General features: G+C 33.8%; 1 protein-coding gene across 9 annotated transcripts in view; it reads left to right on the forward strand.

Annotated features, from left to right (window-relative positions):
• CEP112 (centrosomal protein 112) overlaps window positions 1-20,537 on the forward strand; it is a gene marked incomplete at both ends in the record, with an annotated part of 491,423 nt that overhangs the window by 167,080 nt on the left and 303,806 nt on the right. For all 9 annotated transcript variants that reach the window (XM_081273022.1, XM_081273019.1, XM_081273024.1 and 6 more), the window contains one exon: window positions 18,280-18,415. In XM_081273022.1, coding sequence (XP_081129148.1) covers window positions 18,280-18,415 — 136 coding nt within the window. The remainder of the gene's footprint in view (window positions 1-18,279; window positions 18,416-20,537) is intronic.

Here is a 20,537-nt window from a genome sequence, read left to right on the forward strand (position 1 = left end):
TCCAGCCAGGCCAGAATATTGTTTCTTATTTTATTAATGTCCTTCTGTTATATCTTCTCCTTTTTGGATTTTGTAAGTTTTATATTTCTTGTACGAATCCTTCCACCAATTCGTTTAATTTAATTGCTTCTTGTTACAATTATTGTATCTTTCTCCATTTTGAAGTCTCTTTCAACTGTATTGGTCTTTTAAACATTTATATATGAGCCAATGTATTTTTTTTATATATTTTTAGTTGTAGATGGACACAATACCTTTATTTTGTTTATTTAGTTTTTTTTTCAGTGTGGTACTGGGGATCGAACCCACTGCCTTGCACATGCTAGGCAAGCTCTTACCACTGAGCCACAACCCCAGCCTTCTATATCTATCTTAAGACCCTTTTTTCTCAACCTTACCCCAGGCCCTCTCCCTTTGTTCCTCTCTCTCTCTTTGCTTTCATAGACTCCTTTAAGGAATTAGTTTACTCATCCCCTCCACTTCATCTTCCACTTTTCAGCCCAGTTCAGTCAGGCTTCTTTCCTTGGGTTTCCAGTGACTTCCAGTTTCTGTATTTTTCAGACTTTCCTTATGACATTCTCTTTCTCAATTTTTGTGAATCAAATCACCATCCTGATTTTCTTCCTGTACTCAGGGTTCTTTGCATGTTCACGCTCCTCCTCTTAGCTCTAGATTTTCTCCTTACACAGTCTAGTCTGAGGTGACAGCCTTACTCACCAACATTCAGCAGTGGTTTGCAAATGTATGTGTTAGCTTTGGCCTATTTGCTTAATTTTGTTTATGGCACTTATTACTATGTGATTTCTCAATATATTTTGTATATGTAGTTTTTACTTTTTAAATCCCACTTTTAAATTTATTTTATGGGAACTTCAGGATTCTGTCATCTAAACCATTTTTTCCTCTTGTTATTTTGTCCTTTGTGGTACCCTTATCTTTGCTTTTTTTACATTTCTCTTTGTCCAATGTCATCTCCTATTCTGGTCAAAGCATTCCAGCAGACATTACAAATTCCTGGGCTGTAGGTTGAGTCATTCTACATGCATCTTTAGTTTGGCCTACTTAATGTTTTCAAAATTTTGAATTAGTTGACAACCTTATAAAACTGGAGATTACACATAAATTTTAGATTTCTGATTTCTCTTCAAAGAAGTTATGGGAAAATTGAGCCAAATTCTTTCAAGGCAACAAGTAGTTGAAACTGATTGAATAGGGGTTAAATGAGATCATAAAGAAAGTCACAAACTCCTTCAAGAATCATTGTGATGGACACTGTCTTGTCAAATGAGCAATTAAATTAGAAGTCAATAATAAGCAATCAGAATTTTTTAAACCCTCATATTTAAAATCTTAAAAATTATACTTTTAAAGAAGTTTGGTTAAAAAGAAAACTATAATTAAAAACTGCCAAATATTTAAAAGTTGTAGAGAAGAAAATATTACTCATCAGATGTTGTAGAATATATGTAAAAATTGCTATCTTGACCGAAATTTGCTGAGTCTTTACCTCAAAGAGCTTGATGGAGCAACAAAGTAAACATGAAAAAGTATACAAAATAATGCTAAGAACAGAAATCAGTGAAATTGGAAAGAATGTAGAGATTCATTAAAACCAACTTTAAGAAAAGAATAAATGAATAAATTTGATGGTTTCTGTTAGAGTGATGAAGAAAAAACTAGATGGCAAAAAATAGACATGAAAGGAATAAAAATAACTCAGTAACACAATGGCATACATGACATTCAGTGTTTGGCTTACTCTTCTCATTTTTGTTGCCTGGCCCCTGTAGATTTTTGAACGTGGACTCCTGCCATACAGTTTCAGCTAGAGATTTTTCTTTCTTTTTTAATGGAGGAGATTCGTGTAACCATTTAAAACTGAACAATTTAGTGATGTTTAGTGTATTCAGAAGATTGTGAACTAGTAGTACTCTATCTAGTTCCATATCATTTTCAGCACCTTGAATAAAATCCTATACCCATTAAATGCTTAGTCCCCATTTCATTTCCAGTCCCTTCCTAGAGCCCACCTAACCACTTATCTGATTTCTATCTCTATGGTTGTATCTTTTCTGAATATTTCATTTATATGGAAGGTGACCTTTTGTGTCTGTTTCTTTTGCTTGACATAACTTTTCTGGAGTTCATATACATTGTAGCATGTATCATTACTTCATTTTTATGACTGAGTGATAATTTTTGATCCATTCAACGCTTGATAGATATTTGGGTTGTTTCTACCTTTTGACTATTGTGAATGTTTTGTGGAAAATTATTATTTTGCTCACCTGTTTTCAATTCTTTGAGTATTACTTATATAGGAGTGGAATTATTAGGACAACTAACTCTTTTTTGTACTTGGTTTCTAGCATGGTTTTCAAAATGATACTCTGGCAGTTGCCATTCTTATTTCCTTTTGTCTAGTTGTAGCTAGTGCTGTTACCCACAGAAGGAGAATAGTCTTTGAGAACTTTATAAAGGGTTTTCAGACATTTGATAAGATTACTTTTCTTGGAGCATGTTAATCTAGTCAAGAATTCAAATCATAGATTAAAGTATTGTCTGAAGCCCTATAGAATTATAAAAGTGTGATGTTTTCATGTGGTAATTCTATCAAGTTAGAGTGAGCAGTTAAGTTGGGAAAGTTACCTCTTTGTGTCTTCAGAGTATTTTGCCTGTATCTCTATGCCAGGCTTACAAAATTCTCTGCTAATCAATGCCAAAAGTACTCTGATAAACCTTTAGCTTCTATATCCACCCATGTATAATGAAAATATAAAATAGTAATAACATAGTAAAATAGCGCCCCCCCCCCCAAATTATCCCCTATGCCTGGAGAGTTACAGTAGAATTTTTAGACTGTCATACCTGGGGTCATATTGCAGTATGTCAGTATCATTATCTTTTCCAATGGAGCTCATTTATAGAGTCATTTCAATAGTTTCTTCTTGTATTTATGAACAATCAGGGGAAAAAGTGCAAATGATAGTGATAAGAAGCCAAGTGTTACAAACAAAATATCTGAGACAAAATAGAAATTCTCGTTTGCCATAATGAAAGACAATACTTTTTTAACCTCAACTAGTTTCCCATTGAACTTAAACTTGTGTGTTAAGTTGTGAGGGAAAGAACAAAATTAAGTTACACATCTGAAATACTGCAAAGACATTCTCACTGATAGTGACATCTCAAAGATATGTTGGCTGTAAACTATCAGATACTCTGTTTTCTTTACAGAGACTCAAAATATTTCATTGGTAATAAATTTACATAAATTATGTTTGATCTGGTATTAATTTTAATAGTAGATCTCTTCCTGATGGTGTCCTCAAGTTGCATTCTGAATATGATGGCTTATATGTCCAATTGATTGATTGATTAGGGGTTCTGGGGTCATATTAGCGCTGTGCAGGCAGTCTCTCTACCACTGAGCTATAACCCCAGGATAGTATTTTTACATATAGTAAAAGTCATCCAGGAAGTTGGAAGAGGATAAACTAATATGTATAGATGGAGAGTGGAGAGTTGAACTAAGGAACAATTTAGAAGAAACCTGAGAAGAGTCCACTTGGAACCAAAATTACTGGGGACTGGTGGTCCAGATTGAGGATGACCCTAATTCCCCCAAAAGTAAATGGTTGAAGAATTGGTAATAGGGTGGTATATGATCAAACTGACATTGAAGAAAAAGGCTACTTTCCTGAATATTTCTTGGCAATAAGCTAAGTATTGAATGAAGGACAGAACATGAGCTCTTGAAGAACATAATTTCCCCATCAGAAGGAATAAAATATTTCAAGGACATGAATTGGATGACATGTTAATGTCCACACATGAGGTTAGAAACACAGAAAGCAAATGTGACTTTCTGGAAGAAAGACTTCATTAGATTATTATAAGCAATCGATGAAAAATGTTAAACATTTCCATCCTTGAAAAACATGCTTTTATTTCATCATTGAATTTCTTTTATTCCTTCCTAAATCATAGTCCATGAAGTTTTGTGTCATGAAATTTAATGATGGTCTTTTAAAATTGGTGACTGTTAAAATCTTAATCCTCTAGTTTTTTTTATTACTTGATATAAAATTTATTCATTTTAGCTGTGGAATACACAAATGTTAAGGAACTTTGAAGAAACTTTCAGTAATTTGAACCATATATCTTTGTTCTTAGTGAAAAATGAAAACACCCCAAAGGAGGTTTTATGTGGAGTAAACTAGGTCTGGAAGTGGTCTATATCGAGAGACCTAATGGCCTTTTGATGTGTGATGCTTTGATTTTGCCTTTTCTTTTTAAAGGGGTGCTATGTGATTTTAATTAGAACCATTTCAAGTTCTTTACTTGGAAAGTTAATTGTTCCTTAGTTCACTCTATCATGACTAACATGTCCTTTAGAATGGTAGTAGTGTTTGAAATTATTACTAAGGAGATTCACCATGTTTAGTAGATATTGTTCCAATTCATTGTGAAAGTTTTATCACATCTATAATGTCTACTCATTCATTTTGCATGTTGTGTCTGTAATGTACTTTTATATCTATTATATATTAAAGATGTTTCATTTTAATAATTTTCTAGATACTCTACTGGGAATATTAGAGTTTGTTTTTCTTGCAACTGGAGCCATTATATTTTAAGTTGGAAATTAGGCATAAATTACTAGACATCATTAATAAGAATTTACATTTTGAGGAGTGATAGTTTTTCAATTTTTACTGATAAAAGTATTTGCATTGTTTTAGAAAATCTATGCCTATAATTTAGAATGTTCCTCAAAACTCTGACTATAGTTCTCTTCTTACAAATAGTTTTCGTAAACATCAGTGTGGTGGTTGTTGGGGAAGGTCCCAGCTGTTCTCTTTTTTCCATTCTGCTTGAGCATCTGAAACCATTTGAGATCCAGAGCAGCGTTTCCAGTTTATTGTAAACATTCCTTAGCTGCAGTGAACATGCTGACTTAACCCTGCAAGAAGAACAATATAAAGATTGGAGAGAAGGGAGCAATATGTGGTGACCTTGCTTCAAGTTGAGAGGAAATTTCTTTTATATTAAGTATATCTTTTGAGATGCATCTTCATAGAACTCTGCATTTCTTCTTTTGAGAACACACTGCTTTAAATGAGTGTCAGCACAATATGATGTTCAGGAGGTTTCTTATTGACAGAGACTTGTGACACTATTTCACAGAATCAATTTAATTTGTAGCATGATAATTTTATGTTTGGGTGGTTTCGTTAGAAATTGAGTTTGCAAAACCTATGTTTAGCTGTTTACCTATTTAGCTTCTAGAGTTTTTATTACAATCAAATTTTCTTTTAGCAATGAAATGTGGTGAAATAAACCTAATCCCATTGCAGGTGTGGGGGGTCTAGGTAATAATATATAATAATACTTCATTTAGCGTTTTATAGTTGACAGAATGGGTTTTAATATACATTCTCTTAATTTATTTTCAAAGAACTCCTATGAGGTTGTTTGTTATTATCTGTGTTTCAGAGGAAAGAAACCAAGGTTCATGGAAATGAAACATCTGATCAATATGGCATAGGTAATCTGTGACAGAGCTGGGCTCACCCATGGGCCTGCTGACTCCTAATTCATTGTTCTTTTCCTGATGGAATGCTGACTTTGACCTTCTGTGTCACCAGAGTAGTTTTCCTTTTGTACTTTTGAATGATCCAAGTCATTTATAGATGGCAACAGATACTAGATATGTCATTACTTATTCTTGTGTTAACCCCTAATGGGGAACTCTGCCTGGCCCACAGCTCTGCCACCTGCCCACCATGTTTCTGTGGTGGACTTGCCCTCTCTCTGCCATGCTCACTGGATCTAAGAGGATATCTGGTCCAAAGACAGCCAATTCATTTTACTCTGATGTACAAAGAGCCTACATTGTACAGTTGATGGAAGTGTTGGGATTTTAAACTTTGTATGCATTTTGACTCTAAAACCCTTATTTTTAACCACTTTGCTTTACTGCACTGTGCATCCTGTGTGATCTCAGGAATTTGGAACCTGAAAACTGGATAGATAACCCAATTGATGCAGACACTGCAAATCTGAAAAGTAACTAGAATGAAGATTGGCTAGGCTACAGCCACTAAGGGCCATATGCAGAATAATTACTTGAGTAATTATTTAAAGACCAGAGGAAAATGAAGCAGGATGCACATAGAGAAGCAGAGGTGCTGTACAAATAATGCAGCCACTGTGCAGGAGATACATCTCAGCCTTCACTGAGAACTTGTATCCTTATACTCTATAGCCATTTTACTTAATATGGGTGGGTTGGAAGGTATTTTTAAGATTTATTACTTAAAATGATTAACTGTGGCCCATATAATGTTATTACAACATGCATTTCTAGATAAAAAGAAATTTTTCCTAGAACAAATAAAGGTAAACTTTAACACTCCTCCCTGTCAAAATTTTCACAAATTTTAACTAATAAAGTCTGAATTAGTATGGGAATGGCATGCTTCTATAGGTTCCTTAGGAATTTTAAGGAAGATTATTTATGAAAGTAAAATTAATAATGTTGCTGCTTATTATTCTCCTGTAGTAACAAATTCTTAGTATAAACTTGTATAAAACCTGAAAGTGTATTATTTTTTATTTGGAAGAGATTAGGAGGTCAACAGATAACACCTTCTTTCCTTCTTAAATTTAAAACCAATTTGAAAAAATAGAAGAATCACATAGATGCTTCAGGGGTGTGGTCATGAGGGTTGGGAATCTTTACCATGTTAGGTTAAATGTATCGAACAAGTCACAGCCACAGCTGCTCAGAAGAGCATATGTAAAGCCATGGAAGAGAACAGTGTGATGATTGGCCATTCCTAAAGACAGGGTAAGGAGCTGAGCACTCAGGACCACTTGTTTCTTCCGAGTCAGCTGTTGTTAGTGTGTGCAAAAAGAGAAGCAGAGATTTCTTCTTGTTGAAAGCGTTGAACTGTTTATTTATGAGCCAATTATAGAGAAAGTGGGAGAACTGCATATGTACCCAGCATGCGTGCAGGCATTTAGCAACAAATGGTAGCGTTTAGTAATAATTCAAATTTTTTGTATAAAGAAAGAAGTAGTATAGGTATAAGTTTTTTCTCTCATCCTTTCCAGAAATCACATCTTTCTTATCCATATTTTGTGATTCTACCATGTTTTATCAAGACTGTGTTCAGACTAGCCTTATTTTATTGTCATCTTCATCCTTTTGTGTATTTCTATATTTCTATCTAATATCATTATCCTTCAGCCTGGAGGATTTCCTTATATGTATTCTGTAGTGCAGGTATCTTGATAATGAATTCTTGTATCATTTGTGTGTCTGAAAATTCCATACTTTGTCTTTGTTTTAGAAAGACTGTTTTTTGATTATGAAATTCCAAATCAGCTTTTTTTTTTTTTTTTTTTGCTGTTACTACTTTAAAGATGCTTCAGGGTCTTCTTGCTTACATTTTTGCCCTGAAAAGTCTGCCATTTTCTTTGTGTTTATTCCTTTATAATCTGCTTTTTTCCTACTTATCTTTAATATCTTTTTTCCTTTATTGCTAGTTTGGGGAAATTTGAGTATTATGTAACTTAGTTTTCCCTTTGTGTCTTCTGCTTGGAATTCTTGGAATTAATGAATCTGTAGGTTTATAAAGTTCATTCAAATCAAAAAGGCTTTGGCCATTATTTCTTCAAATATTTTTTATGTCCTTATCTTTCTTTTTTTTCATGAATTCTAGGATATATTAACTTGCTGGAAATTATCATGGATGCCATTTCTTCTTTATAATTTTGTTTTCTGAACTTTACTTTAGTTAATTTTCATTGATGTTCCTTCATTAATCTCTCTCTCTTTTTTTTTTTAGAAGTGTGTCATCTGCCGTAAAGTTCCTCCATTGTATTTTTCACATCACATGTAATTATCATCTGTAAAATTTCAGTATGGGAAGGAATTTTTAGTTTCCTAAAAACATCTTTCTCTGTTCTTTAAATTTCACCCACATTGGCCCTCTTTTCTTCCTTGAATTAACCAGTCTTTCCTTTTTGCATCTTTTCAATTTGTTACTCTTTTTGTTAAAATGGCCGAGTATTTTCTTTTAACCAGTCCTGCTTAACCTGCTTAACTTTAATTCCATGTTCTTTCATTCTGATTCCTTGAGGTTTTGATCCATTACACAACCCATAGTACCTTGCATTTCTTCCTTATTCAATTAATTGAACATACATTATTCTTATTTGTATTAATTCAGAATGTTTTTTCTCTGCTAGACTGAAAACCCCCTTAGTAGCGGAACTGGGTATGACTATTTCAGTGATATTTTCTCAACATCTAGCAAGGTACCTGGTATAGGAGGCATAACCACAGCATTCATGGAAAAAGAATTAATGAAAACTACACGGTAGCAGTTTCAGATGACTGAACTTGTTGTCAAGTACATATAAAATAATGACTGGACCTTTAGAAAAGCCTAGTATTAGGTAGGAAGAAATGCCTAGTGAAAAATGGATTGCATGTATTTACATGTGAAGATCTGGATCTTAAACCTAACATACATTTAAGTAAAACATTTTCATGTAAGTGTGAACAAAATTCATGCTTTTTTAAAATCAGTAAAAGTGGTTAAATATTTTTAGACCTCAAAAAATTTTAATTCTATCTTAATAAATCCCTTGTCTCTGCCATATTTATCTTGAAATAAAGATAATTCTTCTGATGGCGATTTGTTTTTTTTCTGGGATATATTAAGTTGCTGGAAATTATCATGGATGCTGTTTCTTCTTTATAATTTTGTTTTCTGTGCTTTATTTTGGTTAATTTTCACTGACCATATGATTTTCATATGCTCATATGAAAAAATTTTCATATGATGAGTATAAGGAAAATAAAAGAAGTTTTACATAAATCAAGTATAATATGTATTTTACAAACACATTTTATAAATACATAGTATTTTAACATATGTATGTGGTATTCAATGTATATCTGAGATTTTTCAGTGACATTCTGTTACCAAAATGAAAAGTCTTTAATGAAACTTTGCTATTGTATTAAATATGTATTACATGTATATTTTATAGGCCACAATAAATTCCTCTGGTCCTTATTTGTGTATAGTATTGTGTTGGTTTCACTGTGTAGTGTTTAATCACACCCAAAATAGCATAGTCTAGTCTTTTTCCATATAAGAAATAGAGAAAATGTCTTGAACATGTTTATATTTCTAGTACTGGTCACAGATACTGGCACGTAATGGGTGGTAAGTAAAAGTGTAACAAACATTTTAACTTTCAGACATTCTAAAAGTGATTTAATGTGCAGATATTGTTACATTAATTATTTTAAGGACATAGCTGTATATTCAATTAATTAAGATAACATCAATTTAAAATACATATATTTTATATATGTACAGATTTAAAGAAATGATGAAATGACTCTGGACTCTGAAGTCAGATGGGCTGATTTTATATTATCTTCTGCCATTTACTATGTGAACTTTGCTAATCACTTAACTCTTCTAAATTTCAGTGTTTTCATATAAAAGATATGTAATAACTTTTTTGAAAATTGAATAAAATAATATGTGAACTATCCTGGACTATAATGTGCATAGTAGACACTGAATAAATGTTTATTATCTCATTTGCAAATGTTTAAAAGTTATGGTTACACTGTAAATGTTATAGTTTGTAGCAATATCATTCACTAAACTGGAAAATATCTGTTGTGACTTTAAAATACATTTTACATCAGGTGGAAACCATCTATTTTAAGTAGAAAACTTCTCTTACATGATAAAGATTACATTTATATTTGATAAGTAAGGGGAAAATATACCTACTTTAAGTTTGATCTGTTTGTGCATAGTGATGAACATAAGTGAGAATATTTTCCAGCTACTTTGAAATATTCAACTGCCCAGGGACAAGGCATGGATGATGTTTTTGAAGGAAATAAATATTTCAGCTTCACATTTCAGCCTTTTTTCTTTATTCCTTTGATCTGGATTTGGTTTACTTACCATTCTGCTTGAGTGACTTCACACTGTCTTTCTTCCTCTCTCTAGTAACAAGAAGTGGTCTAAGCTTATTCCAAAAGGTTTAGGTTTTGTCATTTTGCAGGAAGAACAAGTATTTCCTTATCATTTACTTATATACTACTGTCTCTAAAATAAAATGTATTATTGGGTATGCATACAAGCTTGGCATATATCATGTATAATTTATGCATGGATGTTTTAATTAGTAGTTTCTTAAATATAGGAAACACTGTATTTGGAATTTATTTTGAAGTTTAAAGAATTTAAAGAATAGCAGCTTTTCTTTATACACCATGGCTATTTTGTTTTTAAAATCATTTTCTCATGATTTTGTTGTTTTGTTATAAAAATTTTTATTGTTTTTTGATCTGCTGAGCCAGAGTTTCTTTGATTTATTTATGAACCCATATAATAGGCACAAGTTAGTTTAGCACAGAATTATTATGTAAAATTTTAAATCGTTTAAGCCTTTTGTTAAATTTACTCGTAATTTTATTTTCAACTTTTACACAACTCTGAACTTCTGAGATTGGTTCTTAATACAGACTCTAAATGCCTTTTTGTAGTCTTTGTACTCCTATAGCACTTAAAATTTGTTATAAAATTTAATAGATATAATATTGCATTACTATTTGATTATTTCTTGCACTTTTGTCTTTTTCCTTTGTCAGATTGTAGTTTCTCCAAGATAGGAACCATTTCTCCTACCTCTTTCACATTTTCTGTGGTATTTGTCTGAGGAGATGGTAGATTTTGCTGCTGGGACCCTTGTCTCCATTCCTGCATCATGGCTAAGTGACTGAGCATGAAGCCTGGGAAGTTCACACCAGAATTAAGTGCTTTTGAATCATAATACAAATCCAGCTGACTTCCCCTCCTAGCTGAAATTTATATAATCTTAAGAGATTTTTGGATACTGAAGCCTTCTTATTCCTGTTCATAACTCATATGCTTCAACTATTCATGGTTCTTTAAGACTAGAGTTTGACCCTAGGGACAGGCTCTCTGGATAAGTGTAAATCATTAGGTCCTTGTCAGAAGAGAGTTCCTTCCATAGGAGTTCTTTATGCTGTTACCCCCTTTTTTGAGTATTTTCATTAGTAGCAAGAGAAAAATTACTAAGTGATTAGTCCTGGATCGTCGTGATTTTATTGAGCGTGGTGGCTTCACCAGTGTTGTGTCAGTGCTGCCTTCTTGGTGCTAGTGTTATGCTTCATCTGTTTCTGACACTAAGAATTGTGTTGGTGTTATTGCTGTACCTTTACTGCTATTAGGGTATGTGAAGAGCTCAGAGAAGGTTCTTCTGATCCACTAGGGGAGGCTAAAGATTACTCCAGTAGATATCGCTTCACATACATCTGTCTTGTCCAGTAGACCAAGGGGCATGACGTGTATCTGAACCCTCCTTTTTTGTTTAAAGCCCTATAACCATGTATCTGTCATTATACTTGGTATTTATCTTCATTTTTCTCCTTTACTTGATAGACTTTTATAAGAGGTTTCTTATGTAGCTTTGTTCCTTATTGTAAGTTAGTGGTTAACCTATAGTTAATCATAAGCAGTGTATAACCAATGAGTCATTGAAAGGTTGACTGACTTGGTGTAAGCTAAACTGAGCTATGCTCTTTTTTTAAAAAAAATTTAGTTGTAGATGAACATAATACCATTATTTATTTGTTTTATGTAGTGCTAAAGATAGAACCCAGTGCCTCACACATGCGAGGCAAGTGCTCTACCACTGAGTCACAACCCCAGCCCTGAGCTATGCTGTTTTAGGAAGTAGAAGAATGGAGAAAATCTTCTCAATTTGTCAAGGCTATTGAAAATGTATGTTATTTATCCTTAGAAACACCTGTTTTATCTTCCAGTGTATTACTAAGTCTCTATAAATTACTCAACTTTTTTTAAGCTTGAGCAGTCTATGGTTTTCTAATAACTCAAGATATCACACTGTCTCTGTATATTTTGAATTGGACTAGCACCATGAACACCCACTATGTGAAAGAATTGCAAAATATGTCCTTAATATGAGCAATGCATAAATGTTTTCTTTCTTTCTAAGGTCTTCAAACTTTCCCTCAAAAAGGCACTTATCAGTAAACTGGCATTCTCCCACAGAATCTCATAATCTGTCTGACCCCCTGAGATTTTTAAAAGTCCCTTAATTATCATGATTTACTACATAGTTCTTTTCTTGTCTATGTTGACATCTAATCTTATGAATTTAACTTATAAAGCCAAAATTTTCTTTGGTCACGGGAAGTCCTAGTGGTCATTGATGTTTAGAAGTTTGGTTCATAATTATACTGACTCTTTATTAGCAAAATTAGTTTGTTCGTTTGTGTATGTCAGTTAGAGGGAATATCTGGAATTAAAGAATCTTTGGGCAATTTTACCTAGACCTTAACTCAGTCAACTTGCCAATGTTAAATGTAAATATTCTTTCAAAGGAAGTATTTGATTTTTAGTTTGTCTTTTAAACCTGATAATATTACTTAGAAGAAGTCAAGTGTTCGTTAGCTTCCTGCTACTGTGCTAAAATACTTGAGAATAACAACTTAAAGGAGGAAAGTTTTATTTTGGCTCATGGTTTCAGTCCATGATTTTCTGGCTCCATTACTTTTAGGCCTCTGGTGAGGCAGAAACATCATGGTGAAAGGGCTTGGAGGAAAGCTGTGCACCTTTTGGCAGCCAGGAAGAAGAGCCAGAGAGTGAGTGGCCAGGGAAAAGACATATCCTTTAAGGACACACCCCCAGTGACCTACATCCTCCAACTGAGCCCCTGCTCCCAACAGCCTATTCATCTATGAGTAGCACCCTCATGATTCAGTCATTTCACTACAGCCCCACCTTGGAACATTTCTGCTTTGGGAACCAAGCCTTTAACACCTGAGCCTATAGAGGCAATGGGAAATTCCAGATCCAAATCATAACATCAAGTGAGTGAACAGTCACAGAAATTTTAAATATTTAAGGATTTAACACAATTCATCCTGGGGATTTTTTTTTCTTTGCCTGATTTAACTTTTAAATTTGCCCTATACCCACTCTTATTTTGTTCCTCATAACACTATTATAAAGTTTTATATATTGTCTATTAAATATCATAGATACCACCAGGTGTAGTGGTGTATACCTGTAATCCCACCAGCTCAGGAGGATTGTGAGTTTAAAGCCAGCCTCAGCAAAAGCGAGGCACTAAACAATTCAGTGAGGTCCTGTCTCTAAAATACAAAATAGGGCTTGGACTGTAGCTCAGTAGGTGAGTGCCCCTGAGTTCAAGTTCTGGTACCAAAAAAAAAATATATATATACACACACATATAGATAGATAGATAGATACCATTGAATGCAGTGTTTAATAAGTACAAGTATTTAGGTTGCATTGGTTTCCTATCACTGTTGTAACAAATTACTACAAACTTAATGTCTTAAAACAATTCAAGGTTATTATCTTATAGTTCTGGAGGTAAGAAGTTCAAAGTGAGACTTAGGGGCTAAAGTCAAGGTGGTGATAGTATTGGCTCTTGCAGGAGCTCAAAGGAAGAGCTGTCCCTGGCCTCTTGAATCTTCTTAAATCTTAGAGTGTGGCTCTGCACACACTGTTTGTATTGACTTCATAGATGAATTTGGGGAGCACTGTCATATTTTCAGTTTTAAGGTCAATAATACCAATGCCCATTTTACTGGGCATTCCCTTCTGACTCCTAAACTATCAAATGTTTAGATGTCTAAAGTATTTGCCATTTTTTTACAAGAATTTAGAAGACTACTAGTTTTAGAAATCCTATGAAAAGGAGGCTAAAGCAGTTTGTTTATCATGCTTAGTGAAAGGTATTTTAAAATATTTAGTGAAAGGTATTTTAAAATGTTTTTGACTGAGCCAGTCTAATCAATTGAAGTACCAGTTGGCAGCCAAGAACATAGGTGATATTGCCTCCTAAAGGTCTTGTTCTGCAACCCAGCTGGAGAGGAATGGAGAGTCTTCTAGCTGTTTTTCAGACTTGTTTGAAGTTGTTTGTTTTGTTTTTCTTGGAGTTTCCAGTAGAGATGCCAAGCTGGCAGCAAATGAAGTATAATGTAATGTGAAGCCTTATAAATGTATGTTGGATCATGGCCATCATTATCAAAAGTGCTGGTTCAGAAATGTGCCAAAGGAAGATTTTCAAATTAGGGTTGGCCTGCATATAGAAATGTTAGCTTGTAAAACTCAAGAAATACTAAATTGTAGTCCATTAGTCCCCTACATTTTATTGCCCTTTCTGGAATAATCATGTACTTCAGAACATCCTTTAATCTGAGCTGGCTTGTGGTTGTGTAAGAATGCTGCTGCTTTTTTCTTTTTTTCTTTATTCTTTATATACTCAGATGAGGAAATTTACAGCATTTTATAAATAAATCAGAGCTTAAAAAGCAAATTTTCTTTCCACCTTTTTATCTTCACGGAGGCCAGGCTTTAAGGCATTTGAGTGATGCATTTATACTCAGCCCCACAACCAGTTCTACTGAAGAACATAATCTTCAAAGTCACTTTTTTCTTTTTTTCTGACTCCTTGTAGGATGCACTGTTTGGAATCATAGTAAAAAGGAACACTATTCTTATGACAGTGAGGAGCAGACCCTAGTCCCTTCAGAGGCTCTAAGTTTTCATTTCAGTGTCATCACCTTGTAAAAATTAAAGTGGATCTCATTAAAGTGATTATCACCTCTTTATTTAAATTAAGATAATTTATGTTAAGGAAGAATATTCCCAAGAATTAGCGAAGTTCCATGTGTTTGTCATGGCTTTACTGGGCAAGAACATTGATTTGCATTAAGCAAGACCTTTGATATTTAGCTTCTCTATTAAGTTAGCAGAGCTGGTTGTGGTGAGGTTGGAGACTAGTTAGGAGATGGTATTGTTTCCCCAGGCTTGATATTTAATATAAAACTATATCTGCTCTTCATAGGTCAGGCTAGAAATTTTGTCAAAAATAATGTGCTTTTTTATGCAAGCCTTTATTTTAACATTTTAAAATGATCTCTAAGATACATGGATGATGGCTCAAGCTTAAAACTTGATTTATGTAGTTGTAACTTAGTTATAAATTAAATGAATTAAACTGGATAGGAAAGAATGAAATAAAGAAAAGAATAAGATTGATCTTATTAAATTGAAAGATTTATAAGCAAGAGACCTTCAAAATGGAGAAGACAAAGTTGATACTTCATCCCTAGGTCATTTATTTTTATAAGCTCTGTTAAATTATATGATTATATTTTATGATATACAAACTTTTAAGCTTTCCAATATTGTCCAATGTACTTTCTTTTCAGATAAACAGATAAAAAGTAAACTTTTGATAAATTTCCACTCAAATTATAAAATAGTTTTCTCAGGTAATTTTCAGAGGGTCTCAAAAATTAGAGAGTGACATAGTATAACTAGCCACTGAAGAGGGCTTTCAGTGGAAATGTTGCTTTACTATGGGGGTGCAGTGGTGATTGTCATCTTCTCATTGATGAATGTAGGGGAGTGGCAGAGTAACAGCCCTTGTTGTGGCTGGCAATGGAGTCATCATTCATCAACCTTGACAGCCTGTCCTTCCAAGCTTGCTGTGTGTGTGTGTGTGTGTGCGCACGCGTGTGTGTGTGCTGGGGATTGAACCCAGGGCCTTGTGAATGTGAGGCAAAGCCTCTACCAACTGAGCTATAGCACCAGCCCTAGAACACTTTTAATCCAACATGACAGGTAGCTCCTTCCTTAAAGTTGACCATCATACCAGAGAAAATATATTTGGCACTCCAGTCTATACCATGGTGTCCATTATAGTTTATATGACTTTACATTAAGTCTACATGCTTTTTGATATTGGGGTATTCAAATATTCAAATTATTCAGTGTGTTTACCAGAGAAATCCTACATGTAACTGAAGAGTTCCTGCTTTAGGGAAAGAATAGAATAAAGAAGGCAAAAATGCACCAGACTAAATTCAAATTCTGTAGCCATTAGAGTGCTTAGTATTTAATGTAGTGATGCCTTTGGAATCAATCTTCAGCATGATTTCTAGTTATTAATCATTATTATCCTTGAGCCAATATTGGTGTTAAGTGACACAAAAGCATCACTAATGTTAAGGCCTTAGGATTTAGCAATATCAGCTAACATTTAAAACATTTTGCTTTAACTGCATGTAAAATAAAAGTAGAGAGAAAGACTTTTAAATCGGACAATTTAATTAAAATGAACAATTTATAGAGAAGCTCTTTTTTAAAAAAAGTTTCAGAAGCCTGGATTCCAGTGATGTAAAATACGAAAACTGAGAGCTCATCTGGCAGGCATCCTGATCTGGAATGGCTTAGTTCTCATGTAGAGCATCACTCTGGGGCAGTGTTAAACCCCGTAGGTCATAAAAATGGTGGCTCTGCCAGTAAAAGAGACACACAGGAGAGGAGGGCTTTCAGTGGAAATGTTCTTTACCATGGAGGTGCAGTCTGATTGTCGTCTTCTGGTTGATGGATGTAGGGAAGGGTATGAAGAGATTATATAGACAAAGGCAGAAGTACTTTAAGTAAAAAATAAAGATTCAGGGAATGTTCTTTAAGCCCATACACAAAGATATGTCCCTCTGCTTATTTACAGATAAGCCATGCCCAGCACAGGGCAGATGACGGAAGGGGTGTGGAAATAACACTGATCTGTATATACATACCTCATCATAATGAGACAGGAGATATCTTCTGAAATGGAAACTAGGCAACATAGTCTTTTGACCCCTTAAAATTTGAAAAAGGTTTTCAATTTAATGGGAGAAAGTTTGGTAGTATGATACTTTACATTATATATATGGTCTTATAAGGAAGCCTAGAAATTATATATGTTCAAGGGGTTATTAAACTTCTATATGAGTAACTCCAAGAAGCTCAAGCTACTTTTTGCCCACCTCGTAAAAGGCGGTATTATGGTTTAGAATAGTCTTTTGCCCCAATTATGATGTTTGTCTAAAATGTGATTTGGGTTAATTAAATTACCTGATCCCCAGTATTCGTCAGTGTTACAGTTGGTCATAAGATAATATTTTATAACTTTCCTGGGAAGATGAACAAGTTAATGTTACTCATGGCATCTGAAAAATCAGGAGAGCAGCACAGCATAGCAGCCAACAACTGGAGCTCTGGAAGCAGATTGCTGTCCTGGGAGTCCTGGCTTGAGCTGTCATGTCTGTAAGCTCCAGTTTACTGTTTTGTAAAAGAAGGCTATGAAAACAATCTTTTGTGGTTTACAGTGAGAAAATATATAGAAGTATTTTGCTTAGGGCCCAGCACCTAGTCACAAATAAAATTAGCTACTATAAACTTGTGTGCATTTATAAACTAAAGTCTACTTTTCCTTCTATTAACACGCAAGAGTTTCTCTTATTTTGTTGAACCCTTTTGACTATACGACTTGAGTTTAAGATATGAAGAAATTAGATGGTTACTTATTCTTTTAGGCAAGTCTATGGAAGGCAGTATCTACTGTGTTGACCAGCTACAAAGCCACTGCTGATAAAAACGCATCTTTCTGTTGGTACACTGGGTTTTTAAAAAAATTTTGATATTGTTTACAAACCATAAAACTCACTATTTTAAAGTGTATAATTTAGTGGATTTTAGTTATTTACAAGAATATGCAACTATTACTGTTGATTCCAGATCATGCTCACTCAAAAGGAAACCCCAAATCTTTTACCAATCACTCTCATTTTCCCATCCCTCCTGTTCCTAGCAATGACAAATTTACTTTCTTTCTCTATATATTTACCTATATTTTTCTATATATTACCTATATTTCACATAAGTAAAATCATACAATACATGACATTTTATGACAGCTTCTTTCACTTACTTTAATGTTTTCAAGCTTTATCTATGTTATAGACTATATCAGAATGTATCTTTTTTTAAGTCCAAATAATACTCCGCTGTATGAATATACCACATTTTGTTTATATGTTCAGCAGTCAGTGGAGACACATGGTTTTATACAGTTTTGTTTTTAGGGAAGTTTTTTGAAGTAGTTATGCCCTCATCAGAATACATATTATATGTTCATACCTATTTTTCCTGAGACAGATTATTTTGTTGCCAACTTTTTAAAGAGAAGTTTAGTAGAATTTGGATTAGACCATTGAAATTTGAATTTAATTTTAGAGAAGGTTGAGTAGTTTTCTTTGAAGTCTAGTGCTTTTATAGTTTAACTCCGGAACTTTCTGAACTTTTCTAGGGAAAAAGAGGAGCAACTAACTCGTGTGACTGAGGCTCAAAGGTTGCAGGCCCAACAGGCAGACGCTGCTCTAGAAGAGTTTAAGCGGCAGGTGGAGCTGAATTCAGAGAAGGTCTATGCTGAAATGAAAGAGCAGGTAAGAGACAACCACAGTGTTCTTAAAAGTCACTCTGTCAGTAGGAAGGTACATTCTCATCTTCAATAAGAGAAACATTTCGCCTTTTAAAAAATAAAATAAAAATTATCTAAATGAGCCATACAATTGGGCCACAGATTCAAACTGAGAAGGGCTTCTAGCCTTGGATTCATCCTTAAAGAATTTCAGAACAATCATTTAAAAGGCCCTTCTGTAGGATGGGGATGGAGCTAGTGGTAGAGCAACTTCCTTGCATGACCAAGGCTCTGGGTTTAATCCCCAGCACTTTAAGGGGAAAAATAGCCACTTCTATAAATGGTGTAGTAGCAGAAATGTTTCTCATCTGGAGGATGGCTCAGCTTGCAAGAAAAACTCCACCATCAATTAGACTGTTCCGCAGAGCACAGGCTCAAGTTGACCAAGCCTGTTTTTGTATGTTCCAAAAACAGTGCATTATTGACCAGTTACAGAAAAATATTTTCAACTTACAGTTCAGGAAGAAAGAGACTATCTTCAGGTTAAATGGTGTTTTTGTTTTGTTTTGAGAGAATTAAAAAAATTGTAAAAGAATAAGAGGAATTAATACAAACACCTAGGTACTCATCTTGAAGAATCAAAAATTATTAGCACCTGTTTATGTAAACTGAAACACCACCAATGAAGTGCATTTAATTTTGTCTTTCATGTCCAGTCACATTCTCTCCTCTCCACATTTATAGTTAATTTTGTGTGAATTATGTCAGTTTATTTTATACTTGAATATATTTAAGTTCTGTATGTATAATATGAATATATAAAATATTATATACTTTTAATTAGTTATATTAAAAATATAATACTTTTATGCATATTTAATGTCCAGATATGCTATATGTAAGCTATATATTGTATGTTATAGATATATAATTATTTTGTTTTTCTACTTTTAGAAAATTAGATGAATGCAGATTTTATGTATTATTCTTGTTTATTTATTTATATTTGATATTATGTATCTATGCTCTAAGCTGATTTAATGCAAACCTTTTTTGGTAAATATATTTATCACATGAATATAGCCATATTAGCAATTATTAGAGCTCTTATTAAAGAACTTTTGGATTATTTTATTTTCAAGTTTTCCTAATGAGAAACACTGTTGTAGTATACTCATTTGTGACTTCATTTTTAGCTGTAGTTACCTTGCTTAGGTGTCCCAAGCACACATTGGTAGTAAAATTGTCCCCAAAGAAAGTTTTGTTTGAATCCCACTGATCCCTGTAGGGCTTAGCTTGCCACTATGCCCATTTTGGCTGTTATTTTCTTAATCTGATTTCCATTCCTACTGACTTGTGAGCATTTGGGCTCTGACAGTGGGGTCTAAGGTCTCATTCTTTCTTTTTTCTACTTGCTGCCTGAGATACAAGATGGGTTCCTGCTGTGTGTTTGTGCTGCCTGGATGTGCACCTCTTTCCAACTCCCTGCAGTGACCAGAGTTAGGCCCCAGGATGTGTATCCGGTCCAGATATTTTATGGAGCAAATAGGAAGCTCTCAGACTGGCTGAAAATTAAAGGAATTGAGAAAATATTGAAGAGAAAGCTCCAGGAAATAATTTTTAAGTATATAGTTAAGAATTTAGGCTAAAAATTAGGCCAAGAGTACAACTTTCTGAGAAAAGCTGACTAATGACAGTTACCTTGGCTCAGTAAAAGCACTTTTGGGGGCCAATGATGTAATATTAAATATTCCCTTAAGATCACTCTTTTAAAATCTAAAAGAATTCGCAGCAAGAAAACCAGCACTGCAAAGCATTTCGAGCAAAATACTACAAGAAGAGGAATTGAAAAATAGTGCCCAAAACTAACAGCAGGAGGTGTCTCAATAAAGGGGGAGGAAAATAACCAAAAAGTAAAACCAGCCAAACTAAAATAAATAAATAAAGAAGCATGACTGGAAGTACAAAACATATCTCAATTGTAACCTTAAATGTTAATGGCCTAAACTCACCAATCAAGAGACATAGGCTAGTAACCTGGATCAAAAAAACAAGTCCAACAATATGCTGCCTTCAAGAGACTCATATGATAGGAAAAGACATACATAGGCTGAAGGTAAAAGGTTGGGAAAAATCATACCACTCAC

Source organism: Spermophilus citellus, assembly GCF_964194105.1.
Source record: "Spermophilus citellus genome assembly, chromosome: 17".
NCBI classification, from domain to species: domain Eukaryota; kingdom Metazoa; phylum Chordata; class Mammalia; order Rodentia; family Sciuridae; genus Spermophilus; species Spermophilus citellus.